General features: G+C 38.3%; 1 protein-coding gene across 3 annotated transcripts in view; it reads right to left on the reverse strand.

Annotated features, from left to right (window-relative positions):
- The window catches only part of TRAPPC12 (trafficking protein particle complex subunit 12), a 45575-nt gene that overhangs the window by 4714 nt on the left and 19034 nt on the right, over window positions 1-21827 (reverse strand). For 2 of the 3 annotated variants that reach the window (XM_042891979.1, XM_042891986.1), the window contains exons 6-9: window positions 16051-16163; window positions 10925-10997; window positions 7719-7792; window positions 275-373 (exon numbers count right to left, since the gene is read on the reverse strand). In XM_042891979.1, coding sequence (XP_042747913.1) covers window positions 275-373; window positions 7719-7792; window positions 10925-10997; window positions 16051-16163 — 359 coding nt within the window. Of the gene's footprint in view, window positions 1-274; window positions 374-6494; window positions 6563-7718; window positions 7793-10924; window positions 10998-16050; window positions 16164-21827 lie in introns of those variants that run through there. The other variant, XM_042891995.1, reaches the window with a different exon arrangement.

The following is a 21827-nucleotide window of genomic DNA, read 5'->3' on the forward strand; positions in this document are numbered from 1 at the left end:
ATCAGTTTTAAGTGTGGAATGTTGCTTTTTGATTAAATCATTAGCATAATTTTGTACACCATCTTTTTTGTTCGCCAATGTATGCACGTGTAATTTTAAAACTACAGCTGTTTTGTATTTCCTAGCATTACCTAATGCCACATAGTGATCTTTTCTGTTTTTGTCCACTGCCTCTACAATATGATAGTTTTAGCTCACTTTTAAATGCAACAATTATTCACTACATAGCTGTCAACAGCAATATTACCTAGCACATTTAGAACAAAGTGCATACCTGAAGGAAAATCCTTCCAATTCCACTCAACATCTGAGGCTCTTGCTGTGGGTAATATTTGATGACAGTGTGATAAGCATCGACAGCAAGCACGTAGTCCTAAGGGGTGAAAAGCACACAACCAAATATTTAAGCTCAGCATTCTTTAGTCTTTATGTAGCCTTCTTTTCAAAGATACTGGTAAACAGGAGCAAAATAATAGCAACTTGTGAATGGGACAAAATTCCTGCCTATCACTGCAGGCTGGATGGATTGTTTTTGTTTTTTTTTTTTGAACTGGATCATATTCTGTAGTTAAATGCCAGGATGAACATTTACTCTCTAGCTTTACTCTCTAGCTTAGATTATTTAGGATGAAAGTTAAAAGCTTTGTGTGGAAAGTGTACTTGTGAAGTATATGTAAGTATCTCAGGGCTCAGATATAAGTATAATTTTATAGTTTAATAAACTCTACTGAGAAGCTTTGGGAACTTGTGCACATGCTTTTGCCTTGTGAAAAACACACCATAATGTGACAGAAGCTGCGATTTCCTCCATGTTTTCAGGTGATCTCAGGCAAGCAAGACATTTCCCATCCTTCCACCCAAGCCCTTGTTGCCTTCTCCCCAGCCATGTAAAAACAAAACGAGCACTTAAGCCAAACAGAAATTATTTTGGGTTAAGACAGAATGAGAGGTGGGCTGGTTTTTCTCTCGCACAGACACGCATGAATGTAGGCAGGCTGGCACGCAGTGGCTCTGAGACCTGCTGCAGGTCACTGCTCCTGCACCCTCTGCATCGTCACCAGTGGCAGGGTTAGATACAGTTGTGTTTCCATTGCTCACACGAAAGAAATGCACGTTATCAGTTATTGTGTTCCAGCTTATTCATGGTAAAATTCCATGAACTGTCTACCTGGGCAGTAAATTAGAGCCTGTCTACATGGCCTCTAGCAGATATGCACGAGAAATTTGGCATGTGCTCTAAGGGAAAACGGGAAGACATGCAGCAGGCACATTCCCAGGGTAAGGGCTGCACCAGCCTCAGCTCTAGTTCCTTTCATCAATTCAGACCAGAGGCACAGAGCCTGTATTTGCTTATAAAAACCAGGCAAGAGCAGAAACAGAAGACAGTGCTGTACTAACCTGGTGCTTACTAACAGTTCTGCCCTTCAACTTCATACATGAATTTTCTGGTGGGCATTCAGAAGTTTTGAAAGAATAATCTTTCAAAACTGCACAGACATCTTGGCATACTCTGTACCATACGGTTTTTTGGTCAAATTACAGTGCTCATTAAACTTCTCCCTAATGTGATCACAGCTACCGCTTGAGGTACTTATTCTTCACCTCCTCCTCAGTCTGAGCAGGCCATATGCCCCAGGTACAATGGATTTTTTTTCCTAAGATCGTACTTTAACTGACCGAGCCCCATTTGACCCATACATTGGGTCATCATTTGGAACATAATGACTTCTTTCACACACACACACAAAAAAAAAGAGTTTTTGGAGTCTCATCTGCATATGAGACAAATTGCTCAGCCCACGACAGCAGGGATGGACTTCACCCTGGAGGCACTTTGTAGGACCTTTATTTTGCAGATAACTGTGAACAGAACACACTGCATGTATTGAACTATTAAACTTGAACATACAACAATTAACAGTTAGAGTTTATTCCAATTCTAGTGTGCAAAACCATGCTTATTCATTGAATCACAGAATGGTTTGGGTTGGAAGGGACCTTTAAGATCACCTAGTTCCAACCCTCCCTGCTATAGGCAGCGATACCTCCCACCAGACCAGGCTACTCACAGCCCCATCCAGCCTGGCCTTGGATGCTTCTTGGGAGAGGGCATTCACAACCTTCTCACTGGCAATGATAAAAGTTCAGAGCAAAGGAAACAGGCCACATATGTAAAAATATATGTTTAAATTCTGATTCATTCAGCATTCACAACTCAAGCACTCAAGCGTGATGGAATTTATACTACCATATTTCTCATAAGCTTATAACTTAAGAAAAGCTCACTTTTTCTCCACATCAGCTTTCACTACATGACTTTCTTGACTGTAGAGTGCCCCTGTGTTGGGTTCTGCATAACATTCTGATTTTCCAAACTGATTCCTTAGAGCATCCCCAGCCATTCTTGCATTAGCTATTAATCCCCACAGGAGTGGGATTTATACAAACGGAAAGATTATCTGTGACTCTGAATTTTACCTCTTTGAGAAAAAAAGGTGCTTAATGAAGAAATAATTTTATTATAGCAAATTCTAGACTTTGGCTCTCCCATCCTGCAGTCTAAACCCATCCCTTGCCCAGTGCATGCTTTATGTCCCCACAACAGTGATGTGCAGCACAGCTGTGAGGCGTAGGGGTGTTGTCGTTACATCCCCCAAACTGATGTAGAAACAACTCCCTGGCGACTGCACAGTTAAGCTGACAGAGAGGTGCTGCAGCCAGCTCAGTCTGACCAGCCTAAAGGAAGCCTTGGCTGCAGCAGCTGCCTCAGGGGGCCCTGCCTGCCCAGCTCAAAGCCAGACCCACAGCGCAGGTGGGCACCAGCCCAGGCAGGAACAAACAGGCAAACAACATCCTAGAGGCCCCTGCCTCAGAGGCTGCATGGCCTTGGCCTAGTCGGCCAAACAAACCGCCTTCCCCTTTTTCATTCCCTATCAAACATTGTCTTATTTGCATTCTGTATGTATTTTAACTAGATAAGATTCACACCTCCTAAAAACTGAGAGTAGAAGTGAGGCATTAAGAGTCTACGCCCTGCATTTATGGATCAGGAAACAAATCACATCCTGTTTCTGTATGATGGCACAGCACATAGCACCTGTGCTTATTTACCCCCCTGCCCTGCAGCACCTGTCAAAGAACAGGACCTATTTCTTCCAGAAGATGACAAGAGGTTAAGCCATGTGTGCTTAAAGCCACTCCTGAGCACAGGCAAGGCTGGCCCAGCACGAAACAGCAACAGCACACAGTCACAGCATCCAGACTCACTCCCAACTACAATCTCATTTTGTAGCTGCTTCAGTACACGCATGCAAAACTTACCACCTACAGTAAGTTCTATATGCTTGTACTTCCCTGTACTCCCACTACTGTGGAGGCAGCAGAAGGATCTAGAGAGTACCCCATATACTGCCAGAACTACCCTACTTGTAGTATGTTGTAAAAACACCCCATCTGACAATCCCTTCTGAAGGAGCATTTGTAAAGCAGATGAGATGTTGTGCTATGTACTAGAGGCCAGGTTTTAATTCCCAGCTTTGCTAATAAGACATGGTACAAGAACAGCTACCTGTGAGAATGATAAATGAGAGGCCCTCCCAGGAAATGGAGCCTTGCTTAATACATGTTTCAGTATTCAGTAGTAGTATTCAGTACCAGCACTAAAAAACCCAGCAATGCAGTTTGTGATCTTAAAACATAAAGGTGGAGTTGATAGATTATCACTGTCCTGTCCTTTACCCTCTACAAACAGCGACCTTTCAGATTTTCCACACCTTTCATAGGAAATCTCAAAAGAAGAAAAGTTACGCAGTTCAGGATATGAATGAGAGTGGGTCTGTTGCTTTATAACTCAATAAACTCATCCAGAGAAAGTTCCATCAAGGCGCTGGATCCACTGACACAAAAACGGCACGCGAGGCTGGTTTTCCTCTGATGCACTGTAGTGTAACTCCATTTCCTTCAATGGTCGCCACATCTTACATTTTTGTGTTTTTCCAACCTCACTTCAAGCGCTTAAATTATTAATTGTAAGATATTTAAGCATAAATGATCACGATGAATTCCAGAACGCTGGAATTAGGTTCAGAAACCATAGACTAAAATCAGCTTTAGTTATACAAACTCTGCAGTTTGTAAAGTGTATTTTGGGAAAAGAGGGCAGGGATAACTTATCCTTCCTCTCTACCTGGTGCACCTGGGGAAGAGTTATGAAAGCAGAGACTCACAGCGTTATGAACCCAGAGTCATACTGCAGCAGTCAGGCAAAATACACAATTCCTGCAGTCCTCTTACTTTATATCATAAAGAGAACAAAGTCCTCATGCATCAGTCCTTTGCATCATCAGTACAAGGTGCTATAGCCTCCTTTATACAGTTTTAATTGTATTTAGACCCAAATTAAAAATGATTCCAAGGCTTTTTACAAAAGCTAAGACAACACTGACAAAAAAATCCTACAAAATGCAAAACATGCCTTTAATTAGAGTGCATTTATAATATATATGGAAAGTACTTAAGTATTTATTCCTCTGAGAGGTAGAAGTCTGATAAGATAATGTCAAAAGCAATTTTAGCTCAGATGAAAAGAACTTTAAAAAGTTCTTAAAACACTTCCATGGTGATTTACTAAAATGACAGACATTTTGCAATTACATTGTTGAAATGAAGCAATGCACATCATCAGCTGCATTTTAAATGAATGTTCTCTCACGTTGCTATATTCAGGGAACAGTTCCATAGCGACTTAAGCCCACAGTTCTTGTAAATGAAAGTCTACAGTGATGCACGTTAACTTGTCTCTCCTTGCCTTCCTGCTGTATTTCCACCTCTTAATTTTCCCCCGTACATGAGCATGTAAAAGCTGATTTAGTTGCTATGACTGACATCCACCATTTCTGTAACTTGTCACTTAGTTAAGTTACCACACTAAGTTGTGTACAGAAGGATGCTAGAATATGTCTAAGAAATGTTCAAAGGAAAGGGAGTGAACAGAAAATCGACATATAGTCTTGCATGCAGTGAGACTGCCTTAAACTGCTACTGAACAGCAGTGTCTTTCACACAGGTAGAGGGCTAAGCAGGTAGAATTCAGTGCCTAGAAGATATGGCCTCAGGGCAAAGGAGGCTTGTGATTAGAAAGGAAACTTGTAATTTGTTGGTTTGTGGGCAAGCCTGGTTAAATTGGATTTGCACCTCATACACAACTTTCAAAACAACGTACCATCTCAACAATTAAATGAGATGTTTAGCTATGAAGCTAAAGAGGGCAAATAACATATTTTAATGGGTAAAAATTACTGTGCTATATATACAGAATTCCTTGACTCAGATAAGTAACACAAAAGACAGAAGACATGAAATAAACCTAATTGGCTTTGAGGAGAAGTGGGACAGATTTAAAGAGCCACAGGTCCAACATCTGATCTTATATTTGTTTGCTCTGTTTAATTTTGAAGAGTCAGTTCTGACAAGACTGTTCCCTACTTAATACTACTGAAGTTTGCTGGACAAAGAAAAAAGGTCAATAAAGATAATCAGATTCTTTCTATACCGCTGTTCTAATTGTTTTACCTTTAAATAATGATTCTTATTAATCTAATAGCACAAGCTACCCAACAGTACTTGGAGATAAACTATGACCACACTGCAGTTTCATAAACGTTCACTAGATGGCAATAGATGGCACTGACTTGGAGAACGAATACCATTTTTTTCAAATTATTACATACGCTTGAATAAAAGGCTCAGTTTTTAAAGTGTCTTACACAACAGCAAAAATAAATGGTGAGGTGGAATGCCCTTCAATTAATATAATTGTTCATGGGAGAATTAAAAGAATTGTGTTAAAAGATTATTTGAAGAAACTGTTTTAAAGCGAACACTCTGAACACTCCGGAAGGTGGAGAAGATGATTGCAGTATTGCTGGTTGTTAGAATGGTCTTAAAATTAGTAAGTTCATAATTAGGCAATACAATTATTTCACTGAAGATCTGTCACACAGGCAGAATAAATTAAGTTGATGACCTGCTGTGATTTTAAATGCAACATGGCTGTGTACAAAGATCTGTAAGACTCTCTACCTGCCCATACACGGATACATCTAAAAACTGTGATACTCACAATTGCTCCACAGCCAACGCTGAGATGCAAATTTCAGAGGGGAGTACTTACACCTAAACATGCAGTTGTAGGTAATCTGGAGGTTACAGCTGAAATGTCATTTTCTAAATTGACATCTGTGAGGCCCTAAATAAAACCGACCTCGGGAAGTATCTGAGCTGCAGTATTTCTGAAATACCATTTTGAAAAAGGTGATAACTGGTATTCACAAATGTATTTATATTGCTAGCAGAAAACAGCACTAAAAGGATCAAATCAGAAGGAAGATGACAACAGTGCATGCACTTGGATTGGTGTGTACACAAGAAGAATAGCAGTGAAAACGTTAGAAAGAAATTACAGCCAAAAGTAAAGTGAAATTGAAACAACTTACTACCAACATTTTCTTATTTCTGCACTCTGCTTCGTTTGAGATGGCAACTTGTGCTTTTCTCCACTTGCCTAGTGAAAAAGCATGTTCCTTAAGAACTGAACCTATGTCAAGTGCCTCCTTCAAAACAAATGCTTATTGATTTGTTAAAATACTTCAAGGTTTAATGGACAAATTGCATCTATTCAAGACAGAAATCATTTGATTACAATGTAACTACAAATAGAAATTTCCTTTTTTCTAATTCACATAAAAAGCGTATTGCAATTCATGTAAGGGAGTATTTGGCAACTGTATCTTACCTGAAAAATGTGTGCTTTCCAAGTTACTACATTCATATTATGAATGGAGCATCAAGGAAGCCTAGTTTGGAAAGCAGCTTAGTGAACGTCAGATTTGGCATGACCTTGGGCAATCAAACAACAGGAGGCAGGGAGTGCAAATTGTGGTCTGTGAAGATTATAGTGCTGACAGTACTGCTCTGAGTCTGTGCTGTTAATTAATTTGTGAAGCACAGTTAAGCTCTGCATAACAGCAGTTTGTTGCAAGCCTAGGATGGTGATAAACCTATTTCCCTGAGCATGAGGTGAATGGCAGAAATGGTTTTATTTCTTCTGCTTGCTGAACACGAGAAGCTTGTGCTCCACCAAATGCACCAGAAGGGTCTTAAAGAGTAAGGGGGAGTCAAGAGAGAAACAAAACAAAACAGTGCTAGCCAGTTACTTTTTCTTTTATTCCCTTCTTTTTCCTTCCACCTATTAGTAAGAATTTAAACTTGAAAGAAGATATCTTACAGCTGAGATAGGAAAGATGTATTTAGATGTTCTGGACCTCATCATATACAATGTCTATAGTATTAATAATGCACACAAACAGAGCAATGTTATTAGTGCACACTTTGAAAAAGAGCACATAATTGCTTTTAATTACAGCATTTAGCTAAGTGTTTGAAAAATTCAATTTAAAAATGCAAATTTTCTACTGTTATTGCACACTCTCCAGGATGATTTTGGGAGAAATAAGTAGATATGTTCCCAAAGAGCATTACTGCAAATAGCTATCTATTAAATAAGGCATTATTAAGTCTAATTAATTCTTCACTATGCAAAGCCTCCAAGTACAGTCAGGTAGTCTTCCCTTATCTACACACCAGTAATTCTCCGGCACTTTCTGCAGCGTTCTATTCTGGAATATACAGTACCTCTGCAGCTGCTGCCACCCACGTACCTTCATCATTAGCAGACAGTTTGCCATGGAGTACATCACCCGGCCCAGACGTGACCTCCACAGCTGAACAGAGGCTGCAAAATAAGAGCAGCTTGTGAATTTGCACAAATAAATTAGAGGTTCTTCTCTGCAATCAATTATCGGTCCTATGAATTACGATTCTGAAAGATCCCCCTTGTTAACATCACTGGGTTTTAGCCTAGAATTTATAATTCTCAGCTATGCTGCATCATCAGACAGAAATGCTGCATCTCTCTGAGGGAATTACTCACACGGTGCTGGGGACCGTACATGATGGCACAATGCAGAGCAACAGACAGCCGCTCAGCCTTGAGCTCAAGCCAAGCATTAAGCACTGCAAGAAGCCACGTATTTTCTAATTCAAGAACAAAAGGTGCATAAAAAGATTAAATTGATAATGAGCATCAATTTAAAAACACATCATCTACAGGACTAAATGTGATAAACTCAAAAATCAAACAAAGCTAATGGCATTTTAGAGCCAAAGCTTGCAGGGTGAGAACTGTCTGGGTCTGGGACTATTTGTGCTTGCCTTAGAGCTATGCAGGAAGAAATCTGCCAAGCCTGTCTGCTTTCCCCACGCTCCTGGAGCTTGCAGGCATTAAAAGCTGCAGCAGCAGGTTCTTCTCTCTTGCTTTGCAGGCAGACTCCTGATGTTTTAAGAGAGCAGTTCATAAAGATCCCTATTTTTCTTGATTTATTTCACTAGATCAATGCTAGAAATATTCCTCTAATCCTCCAAATAAACATCAGGAGTAATCGTTCAGTGCATTTGAAAAATAAATGGGTCTCAGTCAATCAGCTGTCAAGGTCACTGTAATGATTTGAGGAGGGAAAGGGCGAAAGAGCATTTTCTATGAGAGTGGGATAACGGAGACCACTCGTCTGCATCCATACTGTAGCCTAGCCAGCTTGCACAGATAAATTTTTTTAACACACGTAAGTGCCATTACAAATAAGAAGAGAATCTGGTGGCATGTCCACTCCTCTTTGCTTCCAATCCTAAAAACTCATTTATGACTGGCAGGCAGAAGGGGGCTAAGGAAAACCTGTCAAGCAGTAAACAAAATTGAAAACCCAACACCAGTTCATTGTGCAATGCCTGAAAAATGCCTGAAAACTGCTCTGCAGGTCCTTTCAGGCACACTTACAGTCCAAACGTTTATTTTTGTTATTTATGGAGGGCTCTGTACTTCATACTGCCATCCATTTCAACAGGATTTCTGTGTGCTAACTTGTAAAACTGGCATCTTATATAATGCATTATCAGGCAGGCGATGCAATGCTCTATCTCTCCTTCTGTTGTAAAACTGCCAGATGAGGTGCTTTGTTTCAGACCAGAGGAGATGTATATGATGAACTGACTGGTGTGGCACCTTCCTACACCAGCAGTAAGGAAACTAGTCACTAAGCATAATCCCCATAAAGAAGTATGGCTGCCTTCAAACAAATTTCCTAAGTTTTGCTTCAGCTTGGCCTTGCATGGAAAAAAAGTAACAAAAAAAAAAACCAAAAACGTTATCAGCCTCCTGCAGCTTCAAATGCAGTAAAGGAGCAGACAGGGAGCAGACAGGGAGCAGACATGGCTTTCATTGACAACAGCAGTCAGCAGTCCCCACATACAGGACAGCTTCAGCAGCCTTGTCCCCTGGCCACCAGCTGCTGCCTTGCACCCCATCCCTCCTTCTGAGCTCTTCTCAGCTTTGAAGCAGCAGCACTGAGGAGCCAGAAACTCACATGCCTGCAGGACACAGGATTATGACACAGCTAAGAAAAAAGTCCCTGTGCCCTAAAAGGGGATCTGACTCTTGATTTTAAAGGCACAGAGAAAAAAAAAAAGAAAAAAATACGAGGATATAAGGGACAAAAGTGGAGTAGAAAGGTAATAGGAAAATGAGGTAAGTACACAGAGGCAAGAAGATTAGCAGATACAGGGAGAGAAAAATAGACTGATACTGCGCATTAACATTTAAATATCAGATTCTCTCTGCTTTTTCCTAACTATTTTTGAGAAGAGCAAAAGCCTTTGTGACATACACTGCTCACACATGCAGTAACTTTCTTAGGGCATAACTAGACGGTGTTTTAGTGGAGTACAATGACACACTGAAAGGGCTTTATGTCCAGCCACACTTGAAGGCCAGAACTTGAAGACAGGACTGCACCACTCCACATAGACACAGTTTTAGGGATTTGTTCATAATAAATGATTACTCTGCTAACAGCTATATCTGGCCACTTCCCACCTCAGAGGCAAAGCTTAACTTCTCGTATTCTTCGTGTTATTTCCATGTCTCATGTTATCACAGAAAGAAGTTGGTTAAGATTTCTTCAGACTGTTAGCAGAAGCTGAACGGTATGATATTTTTGATGTCCATATTGCTAGGCACCGTGAGCAGTTCATCTAATCCATTAACTATGCCTAAAATGTCATCTTGCCTTCAATTCTTAAGCACACACAAATTACCTCATTAGTATAAATTCCATTAAAAAAAGAAAAAAAGATGCTTGGACAACCAATTTATCCAGATGACCTTTATGCAGTAATGTATCCTCCACTATTGAAGTTAAACAGCTCAGATAGAAGGAATAGGAAAAAAAACCAAACACATTATTTCATAAAAAAATGATGAAAATAATATAAATGTAGACCTGAAACTGTAGATATAGATCTGAAAATAATGTAGATCTGAAATTCATTTTAATAAGTGACAGACTTGACTCACCAAGCACCACACAGTTGCACTGAGATTAGACACCTCTACAGCAACATCCCAGGCAAGCATAGCTAATGCATGATAGCAGGAAACGTAGAGAAATTCCCTAACTTTTAGATATGAGGATTGAGAGGAGCCAATGAGGCAACAATGAATATGAAACACTGATCTAACTGTAACAGTAATACGCTTCTATAAGCATTACTAAAGAATGGCAGCCATCTTCTTTGTTTCTCCTAAGTGGGAAAAAAGAAACTGATTTAGTGCATCAGTCTGATCATGGGTAAAAGTGTGAAATTAATTCCAGCAAATAAAAGTAGAAGTGTATCATTTCAGATGTTGAGTACACCATGAGGTAACAAAAATACTGTTTTAACAACTCTGGGGCAGTCTTGTGAAAACTTTCGGCACGCTTAGGCAAGTGATAAAACCATACTGCCTGTGAAAAAATGTTTAAAGAATACATACCTTGTCTGTTCTCCTGTGTAATGTTAGTCATACTTCCATCTTCAGCTAAGCCTTGTTCCAAATTTTCTAATATCTGCAGTAAATTTTTTAAAGTAACTAACATGAGTTTTAGCAGTGCTATGTATTAAATGCAAATTATCTACAAATGATAGTCGACGTGAAAACCAATTCAAGCAGAAATGTTTCACCTAGATGCAGTTCAAAATTACTGATTATTACCATAGCTAGATAAATTGCACAAAGAAAGCCATTGTATGGTAGAAGGATGTTAGAGTTCAGGTTTATGATACTCGCAGAACATTAAATGTCAGCACGCTCAAGGAACAAACACATTTTGTTAAACAAAACACAAAATATGTTTCACCAGAGTATGAATGTTAAAGACCAGAAAGTTGATTTTTCTAACAAAGCCATCTTCTCTTAACTCTCCCACCCTAACTGTGGGCTGTGGTCTCAGAAACAGCTTGTTCCTTTCGTCCTTAATGAAGTTTTCTAATTCTCTTCTCAAAATTTGGGTTTTATTGCTTCCCTTTATTTACTACAGATTTTAAATCATCCAAATTGTTGAGTGAATGAAACATTTGTTACATTACTGGGAGAAAGAGAGTGTGCACTTAATGAAGACTGTGTCTTACACACTTAAAAAACACATATATAAAGTTCCATTTGAAATGCAGGTCAACTTTCCATTTTGTAATTCCATTGCAGTTTCTCCAAATCTGTTCTCTCACTTCCCACAAACCACTCCATTTGTCCTTCTAGAGATTTATAACTTTGGTTGCAGAACTCTGCTTGAGATTTCCTTCAAAAACCCATTAAAGCCATTGCTATTTAATCAGCCACTGTGGATAGGCAATTAGTGAAATATAAGACATATCCTTGTCTGGGGCCCAGAACACTTTCAAAAACAGAGCTTCCATCAGGATAAGAAAAATTGTTTTCCTCACCAGCAAAACACTCCAGTTATGCTCAGTGGTTTGTAAACAAACACTTAAAAAAACCATAGGAAACACTCAAAAGCAAAAAGAGGCAGAATTAATCTGGCCTCAGACAGTGTGTTGGTACTTTCTGTAGTGAATGGAGAGCAATCTGGACCCGCAGGAAGTGAGTTGATGCCATCTTAAGGTGGAAAGGAATTGCTCTGATAGCAACCTCCTTTCAGAGACCACAGTGAAAGCCTAGTTAGGTGCTACAAAATCAGATACAAATTTTGAGAGCCTACAAGCAAACAATTGCACAGACATCACTGTGCAGTTGATAGGTGGCAAATTATGAGATCATAATAGCATACCTCTAAGACTGAATCCCAGACAACACTTAAAATTGAAACACCAAGTGTGTAAAGAAGACAACCTTGTCTTCTACAGGCCACAAACATCCTACTGTCCATTTTCCCCCCAAAAACATCCTCTGCCTCTTCCCCTGGAAAACACCTAGTGATCAGGTCTCCTTCTCAACCAGACTCAGTGTTCTTACTCTTGAGATGGTCTTAATATAACATGGTGCCTCCAACAATGAAACGTATTTTCTTGTTTAAAAAGACAATAGGTTTGTTTGAGAAAGCCTTTATCTGAAAATGCCCTAACTAATATCATCAGAAAAGAAATAATTAGATATTAACATACAATTAGAATACCACATTAAACATTCAGTGATATTACCTGGGGATATCTGGCTGTCACCTCAAGCTCAACGTAATTAAAACAGAACTCGGGGCTGATTTGAGGCTAATTGGCTTATTCCCTAGGTCTTTCTCCTTTTGCCTTTCCTTACGTGTAGGAAATCATCTGCAGTCTTTCAGTGTTAGGGCATTTCCTCAATTTTCCATGAGTTGTTTAATAACAACATTAATGATTCTGGTAGTTTCTTACTGTAAGTTGTCCGGGTTAGATGACATGAAATCTTTAATTTTAACGGATAGCCTCATCCTGCTTTTCCACAGATGGAGAGCTGTTTACTCTAGCTGTATCATACAGTCTGTCTCCAAACATCCTTGTTTCAAATGTAAAGACATAGCTTTGAACAGTTCTACTATTAACTTTAAACAAGATGTATACATGACCTATGGTTTTATGTTCAAAATATTTATAAACACAAACTCATTAGTTTCACTGGCCAGGACTGTTTCACCGAGACTTCTGTTCCATCCCCTATCAATAGACTGTATGCTGCAACCACGAATCTACACACACTGCATTCCTACCTTCCCGTCCTACGTATCTCCTTTCAATAATTTCTTCCTTCTTCCACAACTTTTCATCAGCATTTGCTTCTTACTCAAAATAATCTTTTTTAGGGTGCTTCTGGAATTGTGTTTTGGGTATTCAGCCTCATTATTTCTACAAACTCATCAAACAAGGGATTGAGAAACACTCCCCAGACTGAAATTATATGTGAGACACAGAATACTTATGTGTTCAAAGTAACTGAACCAGAACTGGAAGCTGAATGAAAATAAAGAGGAAAAGCAATCTGTACTTAAAAACTGAAAATTCATCAACCTATATTAAAACAAAGGGTGGGAGATATGTGGAGTATGTACAGGGAGGGACACAACTCCTCATAAAGAAGAGTAGTGGAACTGCAGAGGGAGTGGCAGATGGCTGAGTGGCATTTTGGATTGTGGAAAGTTTTGCAAGGATAACAGTTGCAGAGGCTTTTTCAGGAAGCAAGACTGTTAACCCACCTGCCACTACTCCACCCAGTTGGTAGAGAGCACAGTACAGCCCTGTCACTTCAAGGATTAGGGTTAAAATCAAAATATGTCACCCTGTGGGATGCATGTAATTTATGGAGCTCTCCCTCATTCAGCTAGGAAGACAGGCACAAACAAGAGAAGAGTTTAGTTCGAGCATGACTGTTGTTCTTTTCACATTTTGGTCTCTGGGTAAGCATTTATTGGCATGTCCTTAGCAGAATTAGCATTTAAATAATTTTATCTATGTTTTAAAACACTGGAAAATAACAAAATTTTCTGTGACCTGAATTACTATTGTTACTCTTACTGTTTGGACTGTTTGGAGTCCATTTACTTTAAGGCATACTTGTAAGGTCAACAACTCACTGTGGCAATCCACATCAGGGGGACCAGCAACAACACAGGAAAAAACTATTTCACTTAATTCCTCCCCTAAAATGTATTAGGCCTTCTGCATTATAGATTTTTTCACTCTTAAATGTCGAACCTATAAGCAAGAGATGTAAAAGATCAGATCAGATCATGATCACAGACTTGCAGGGATACTGGAAAAAATAAAAATATTATTGCCTTTACAGGGAAAACAAAAATTATGTTTTTCATTTCAGCCTCCAGTTTGGTTCAGAAATATATAAGTAGGATGGGGGCTGAAGAGACTGAGTTACCAAAATAGTGACAAAGGAAATATGGTTAGATCTTAAAGTTGAATAGCTAATCAAGCATCTGCAGCACGTGTACAACAAAAAGCAGGAGGGAATTTAGGAGGTTAAAAAGAGGTATCATGTAGGAATAACATAATCACGTTAAGGAAGAGAAACAAAATAGGGAGACAAATTTTCTTACGATAAGAATGCATTAGCATTAGGCTGGAATAGCCTCCCAGGGGAAGTGGCCTCAGCTCCACAGGCTGGCTCATTAAAAACTGGAAAACAACCTTGCATTGCACAGAGACAGACTAGGTGAGCTAATAGGTCTTTTCTCTCTCTCAATTTTTATGACTCCAAGATCATCTCATTTACATAATGACTATTCCTATGCCCTTCTGTAAATAAGGATGACCGAAGATTATTTTTTCCACTTTTTAAAGTAGGGAAGTAAAACACTAGAGGTTTTTGGCTGAAAGCTCCCCAATTAATTCTGTTACAACCCAAATGGTTCCCAAGCATCATATTTAAATATTAAGATTAATGTGTACATTCTTTATATTATTTTCTTGGTTATGTCATGGCTTTTCGTAAGCTTTATGCTTGTGCTTTATTCTTGAACATTCCTGGTGAGATCTCGTTTAGTAGACAAATAGCATTTTATAAAAAACCAAAACAAAGCATATATTTCAACAGTGGGTTTTCCAGATAACCCTACACGATTTGAAATGGTTAAATTATCACCAGTTATCTTATAAAAACATATTTTTATTTACAAACTGTCCTTTTTCACACTCTTATTTCTATAGTAGTCTTTTAAAACAAAAAAAAAAAAACAAAATCCCAAAACCAAGCTCAGCAGTTTGATTTATGCTCCCAAATGACTGCCATCTCCAAAACCAGCTATCCAGTTTATTTCTGAAGGATGGAGCTGAGATTTTGATCATTCCTGCACTTCATTCCTGTGAGCCCCTACCTGGAGTACTATCTAGGATGCCTAGAACAAAAAAGACATGGAGCTGCTGGAGCAGATCCAGAGAAGGGCTGTAAATATCATCAGAGTGCTCGTGCACTTCTACGAAGAAAGGCTTAGGGAGATGGGCTTGTTCAGTCTGGAGAGGAGAAGGCTCCAAGGAGACCTTATAGCGGCCATACAGATGTCTACACAACTAGGAGGACTCTTTATGTGTAGTGACACACAAGAGTGTAGTAAACAGGACAAGGAGTAACACTTTTAAACCAAAAAAAAGTAGCCTTAGACATAAGGAAGAAATTCTTTACTGTGAAGTGTGGTGAGGCACTGGAACTAGTTGCCCAGAGAAGCTGTGGATACCCCATCCATGAAGGCCAGGTTGGATGGGGTCCTAGGCAGCCCGATCTGGTGATTTCCCACAGCAGGGGTCTGGAACTAGATGATCTTTAAGTCCTTTCCAACCCAAAACATCTCATGATTTCACGATTAACAACTGTTTTGAGCTAGCTAGATGCTGCTAAGTGAGGGAATAAACTCTCCTACTTGTCCTTGAACATGTCTGCATGCTGTCCTCTGTGTCTTGTCTGGCAAAAGAAAGAAAGCAAGAGAACTCCACTTTCCATTGTTCTATCAAACAAAGGAGAGAAAGATGCTGTTTCATAAAATAGAAGAGACTTAATTACTTCTATTAATGAGTTCCTTATTTGTATCAAGATGGAATCAAAAATGTCAGAGTTGAAACAACGTTCTTTGCAAGGACAAGAAAATATACTTTCTAAATATCAAGGCCAGGGCATAGAGAATCTGTTACCTTGGTGCAGATTATCTTCATACTGTGCAGTCTATCAAGTGATTCCTGAGGATTACCGAGGTACTGAGGAAGTTCAGCATGTAAAATCCGCATCGAGAAAGGAACCATGGAACCTAGAATCATAATTAACTTCACTAAATGTGTTTGCTATAATGAGCAGTGCACAATTTGCCTACATCACAAAGGTATTTCTCACAAGTATACATGACACGAAGTCTATTTTACCTTCATATTATTTTCTGTTCCTGACGAAAGAAGAGAAAATAACAACCTTTTTCCTAGCTTTAACATGCAATGTTATGTTTTAAATACTATATAAATGTATATATTTACATATTCATTTTTATTTAAATACATTTAAAAGGATACATGTTTTAAGAGTGTAAATACATATATAACCATAGTAAGAAGGCAAGAAAAGAGTGTACCTCATTCGAATTTTCAAGAACAAGATATACATGGAAGTAAAATGTTTATTAAATAATTTAATAAATCAAGTAAAATAAAGGACTGAAAAAATGGAACTTAAGTTTCAGCTACAACTGAAACTACAACTACTATTGCTGTGAACATCAATTATTATGCATATCTTACAGTTAATGCAAAAGAATGAAGGTGGAGTCGTTGGTCTTAAAAGAGTTAGGCTAAAAAGTCACAATATGCAGGCATGTAAAAGCCTCATACACTTGTCATAATAGATATGTCTTTATTTTAATATTAGCTTGCTTTAATATTAATTATTGTTTTTACCAAAGACAAACATCTTGGAGGTTACAAGCATCCTGGCTAACTTCAGTTTTAGGAACTTAAGAGAACCTTGTTTTTCAGATAACTGCATAACTCCTTTACACAGAGAATAACACTGAACATGATCATAAACTGCTACTAACAACAACAACAAAAATTAACAACAATAACAACAAAATAGGAGCAAATATAATTGGGGAAAGAAGCCTTGCAAAACTGCATGTTACCATTGTAATATTTTAATGTAATACATTTGCTTACTTTAGACATATTCTAAGGGGATTTCCTTCTCAACTCACCTCTTGCCTCATCTTTTCTCACAAATAGGACTCAGGAGCTTTTTAAAAAGATTTTTGCACCTGTTCTTAACGGGCTTATATGTCAAAGAGCTAAATGCTATGTACAGTGAGTAACTGCCTCTAGACATTTTTTGAAAGGTTGACAAAATTTTCATCACAAACCTCTTTCACTAATTATGACCTTCAGAGTACGCCAATTACATCTACATAAATTCTCTTTTTCCACAGCTAACTATTCCCAGTGGCTTCCATGCCTGCTGTGTTCCCTTAAGGAAGTACACACAAGTTGCATGCGTCATCATATGTGGAACAGAGATTAAGAAAACAAAACTGCCTTTCTTTCTAGAGACATTAAAAAGGTTATTGAAGAAGTAGCAAAGAATGTGAACTAGAATTACATATCTATCTCAACTTAGACTTAGCATGACACAAGTGAAGGGACAGTCAGTGGGTGTATGTTTGTTGTGGGGAAACAAAGGAAAGTATGGTAAAAGTAAGATTAAATTCTGAGCCAGAAAACCTTGGCAAAATTGCTTGGCAGACATAAGCTGTGAATCAGCATGGTAAATCTACGAAAGCAAACTTGACCCCAGGCTCGTTACCTTCATTGCCACACTTATTGTTGACCAAGTTCTAATTCCACCACCAAACAATAATCCTGCTAATAAACAAGTGCCCAGATCCAGCTATTTTGGTACTGTTCTTCTGGAGAAAAGTAGATTTAATTTACCAGTAACATGTGAATATGCATATATTGCTATGCTTTGCAGGATTTCTAAGTAAAAGATTGAAAAAAAAAAGTTTTGTTCAAGTAGTAAAGCTTTGGACAATGTGATGTACAGAATGTAAAGAATCTTAAGTCTCAGCAACATTTTTTATTAATGACTGTGTTCCAGCACTCTCAACTCTGAAAAAGGCTGTAATGTTCCATTCTCTTGTAAAATGTGGCAAAAGGTCAACTCAATAAACACTCATACAGAAAATGTGAATTGGTAACAGAACAGCTCAACATACAGATAGATGAATATTTAATGGAGTGCAGATGAAATGTCTCACTTTATCCATTTTAATAAAACTTGCACATTTTTTTTGTAAAGCACTTTTTGGGATTGCATATTTTGTGAAGTACTGATCTTATATATCGCTGAATGAAGCCACGTGATTATGACCCAGGCAATGGGAAGGAATAACCCATTATCAACCTACATCACCCAAATTGGTGCCAGAGGATATGAGAATAATAAATGAAACTCCAGACCAACCAGACATCACAGGAATCTGATTTATTCCCTATTGCAACTAAGACCTCAGCTGCGGTAAGAATTCAGAACTGTATCATCGTTTATTTCTGAACCACTGAATATTTCCCTTTAAAGTATGGGACTAAAAAGTATTCCAGTGTGCCCCTTAGTATGTACGTTGAGTGTGATGAGAGGTCTCACCAAACAAAACCACAAAGAAGCTAACCCATGCTGTAAAGGGTAGGCAGTGTAATGATTTCTCAAACTAGAATTTATGACTGCTTCATGCAGAAGGAATTAAAGCTGTAGAATCCGTTTCTTCTGGTTCTTTTTGATACCCGTGACATAACTAGTACCCTGCAAGTCATTTAGTGTGTAAGCATCCACCACATCCAACCACTCAATTTCTGTTGCTTACTGCCTGATTAGAGAGGCTGCTGAAATTATATTTAACTCAATTTCTATCCTCTTCCCTAGTTTCCTTATAATCCTTCTGAATAGCAGAATATTTTATCAGAGAACACACAAAACTGTTCTGCACATTCTCACAAAAGTGTGGTAATGGAAGAAAAGAAAAAAGAAATAAGAAATAAAACTACCATTTACCACCTTTCCCATCTCCAAGTAAGCTCTGTTTTAGCAAAATTATTAAGGTATGGATTATACACCTCATTTAGTTTCTACATTAGTAGGGCAAATCACTAGTTAAAAAGAATGATCCTAAATTTACTTTAGATTTGACAAAGCTTTGAATAAGTAGTACTTATTTAAAGTGTCAATAACACTTCAGAGACCTCTTGGGAAAAAATATACAGCATTAATACAAAACAAATGTGAAGAGATTCATTCATCAAAATAGCTCTGTTACTTCTGGTTACAGCTTTGTAAAAACTAGGAAAAAAAACAACACAGAAAATACTGTGTACTCATGTATTCTATCACTACATTGCTTATATCTGTTATTGTACTCTATTACTGTATTCAGAGAAGGATCAGCCAGCTACCAAAAGCCTTTTCAGAAGGTGGATGATTATGAACCTCTGCTATCAAAAGACTCAGCAAGGTGACCTGTGTGTGCACCATGGTGGAAGAGAAGACAGAGCACAACGGGTTTGAAAAAAAAGCTCAGCAGTTTCATGGGGTGAATGGGAAATGAAAAAGGCAAAGGTAAACCGTAATAGGCCTCTTGTGAATCTTCACCAGTGCCTCTTCAGTTCAGCGATAAAATGGACAGAGCAATCAAAGAAGAGTGCTGACTTCAACACTTCCATTTAAGAATTTAACAGATCTCATAAGAATTAACAACACTTCGATTTGTTGTCTATAATGCCATTATGCCATGTGGCAAGCTGCCATGTCAAAGGCACATCTTTTGGCCTCTTTTCTGCTTAAGAGACAACTGAAGAAGCCCACTCCTCTTGTTAAAAACATATAGTAAGGAGAGAGAAAAAAGAAACAGCACCCAAATCTGCCAAAACACAGCTTGCACTCTGTCTTGCAAGACACAGAAGTCAATCCTTCTGATTTAAAAAACCCCACAGTATTTCCAATATTTCTCAACTGAGTAAGGTGACAGATGAAATAGAGTTGAAACTTATAAAGGTAACTGTCACAAATTCTGCTTAAAAAAGCACAACTATACATATTCAAGACAGAATGTAAGAAACTGAATTACAAAAGAAAAACACTCACCATTTAAGTAAAACAAAAGAAAAATACCATTTAAGTGAAACATGCATATGTTTTTAAAGGTGACCAAACAATAATTTCATTTGTTCAGTACATAGGTACATAGTTTTCTAACACATTATTCTTCCTGCATGTTTTTCATATAACAATGACAAAATGTTAAGTGCTACATGGAGACACTGCTTAAAAAACCTAGACACACAGCAAACATATTTTGCTGAATGATATCTAGAATGGTAAAATCTGAAGCCTGTTGAAAAGCATTTGATATTTTGGACAGATATCTTGCTCTTGGAAAGCAAGAAGAAAATGTGCAGGCTGTGGAAACAGAGACAGGTATTGTGGGAAGAATATGAGGAAGCTGCTAGGCTGTGTAGGGATGGGGTCAAGAAAGCTAAGGCCCATCTTGAACTAAACTTGGCAAGGGGTACCAAGAAGAACAAGAAGGGCTTCTACAGTTACCTCAACCAGAAAACAAAAGTCCAATCCTAGTGAGTGACAGGGGCAAGCTGGTAACAACAAAGAGAAGGCTGAGGTACTCAACAACTTTTTTTGCCTTGGTCTTCCCTAGTAACTGCTCATCGCACAGCCTGCAAACAAAATGTTCAGAAGGAGGTGGTTAAGAAAGCAGTGATTAAGAAAGCTGTGATTGAAGATCAGGTTCATGACCACTTGAGGAACCTGATCATCCACAAGTCTATGGATCCCAATGAGATGCATTCCAGAGTCCTGAGGGAACTGGCTGGTGTAGTCTCCAAGCCACTCTAAGTGATATTTGAAAAGTCATGGCAATCAGGTGAAGTCTCTGGTGACTGGAATAAAAGGCAACATCACACTCATTTTTAAGAAGGGTAAAAAGGATGACCCTGTGAACTACTGACCTGTCAGTCTCACCTCTGTGCTGGGAAAGATTACAGAGCAAATCCTCCTGGAAGCTATGCTAAGGCACATGTCAGACAGTGAGGTGATACAGGATAATGAGCACGGCTTCACTCATTCCTATTTGACCAACCTAGTGGCAAATTTTGTCAAGATAAGAGCTTTTAAGTCTCATCCTGTATACCGAAATCCGAAGGAATTTCATACTGACTACATCACCTATGATCTCTGCCAGAACCTATCAGACAATGCCACCTTTAAGGCTGGAAGACAGTGCTGACAAAACTACGAGCATTAACTCATTGTCTTTCAGATAGCAATTTATGTTGCTATGGTACTGCCACCTATCAAACTAGAAAATCTGAATACTTACACTAGGAAATCAGCATGCACACGTTCATGTGCAACACAATCCTCTTCAAGACCTGATCCAACAACTCTAGCCATTTAAGCTGAGGGATTCGTTTAGTTGAAGCACTGGATTAAAAGCATTTTATTCCATCTAATCTTTTTACTACTGTGTTACAAACATTTAAATACTTCAGCTAGCTATATGCATGATGAGCCCAATAATTTATTTGCCTAAACCTAAAAAGTTTCAAAACACATTAATGAAATAGTAAACAGGAAAAACACCAAAAATTTTAGAACAAAATTGTAAAAAAGTGAGTAGTTGAAAAAAGTTTAGAATAGAAACTGTTTCCCGACCTCTTCATTGCTATAACTGAAATCTCATTATAATTAATAATCAAAGTACCCTGGAAGCAAATTTGTGTTGATATTTGGCTAAAAAAAAAAAAAAAAGACATAAATACTATCGCTCCATGTTACTATCAAGACTGTTTTAAGATTGTACCATGAAGTATAAAAATGTAAGAGACAAAGCTTTCTACAAAATAATGAAGAACTAAGGACATACTTT

This window comes from Lagopus leucura, unplaced genomic scaffold (genome assembly GCF_019238085.1).
Source record: "Lagopus leucura isolate 7727_CA_CO unplaced genomic scaffold, USGS_WTPT01 Super-Scaffold_73, whole genome shotgun sequence".
Taxonomy (NCBI): Eukaryota; Metazoa; Chordata; class Aves; order Galliformes; family Phasianidae; genus Lagopus; species Lagopus leucura.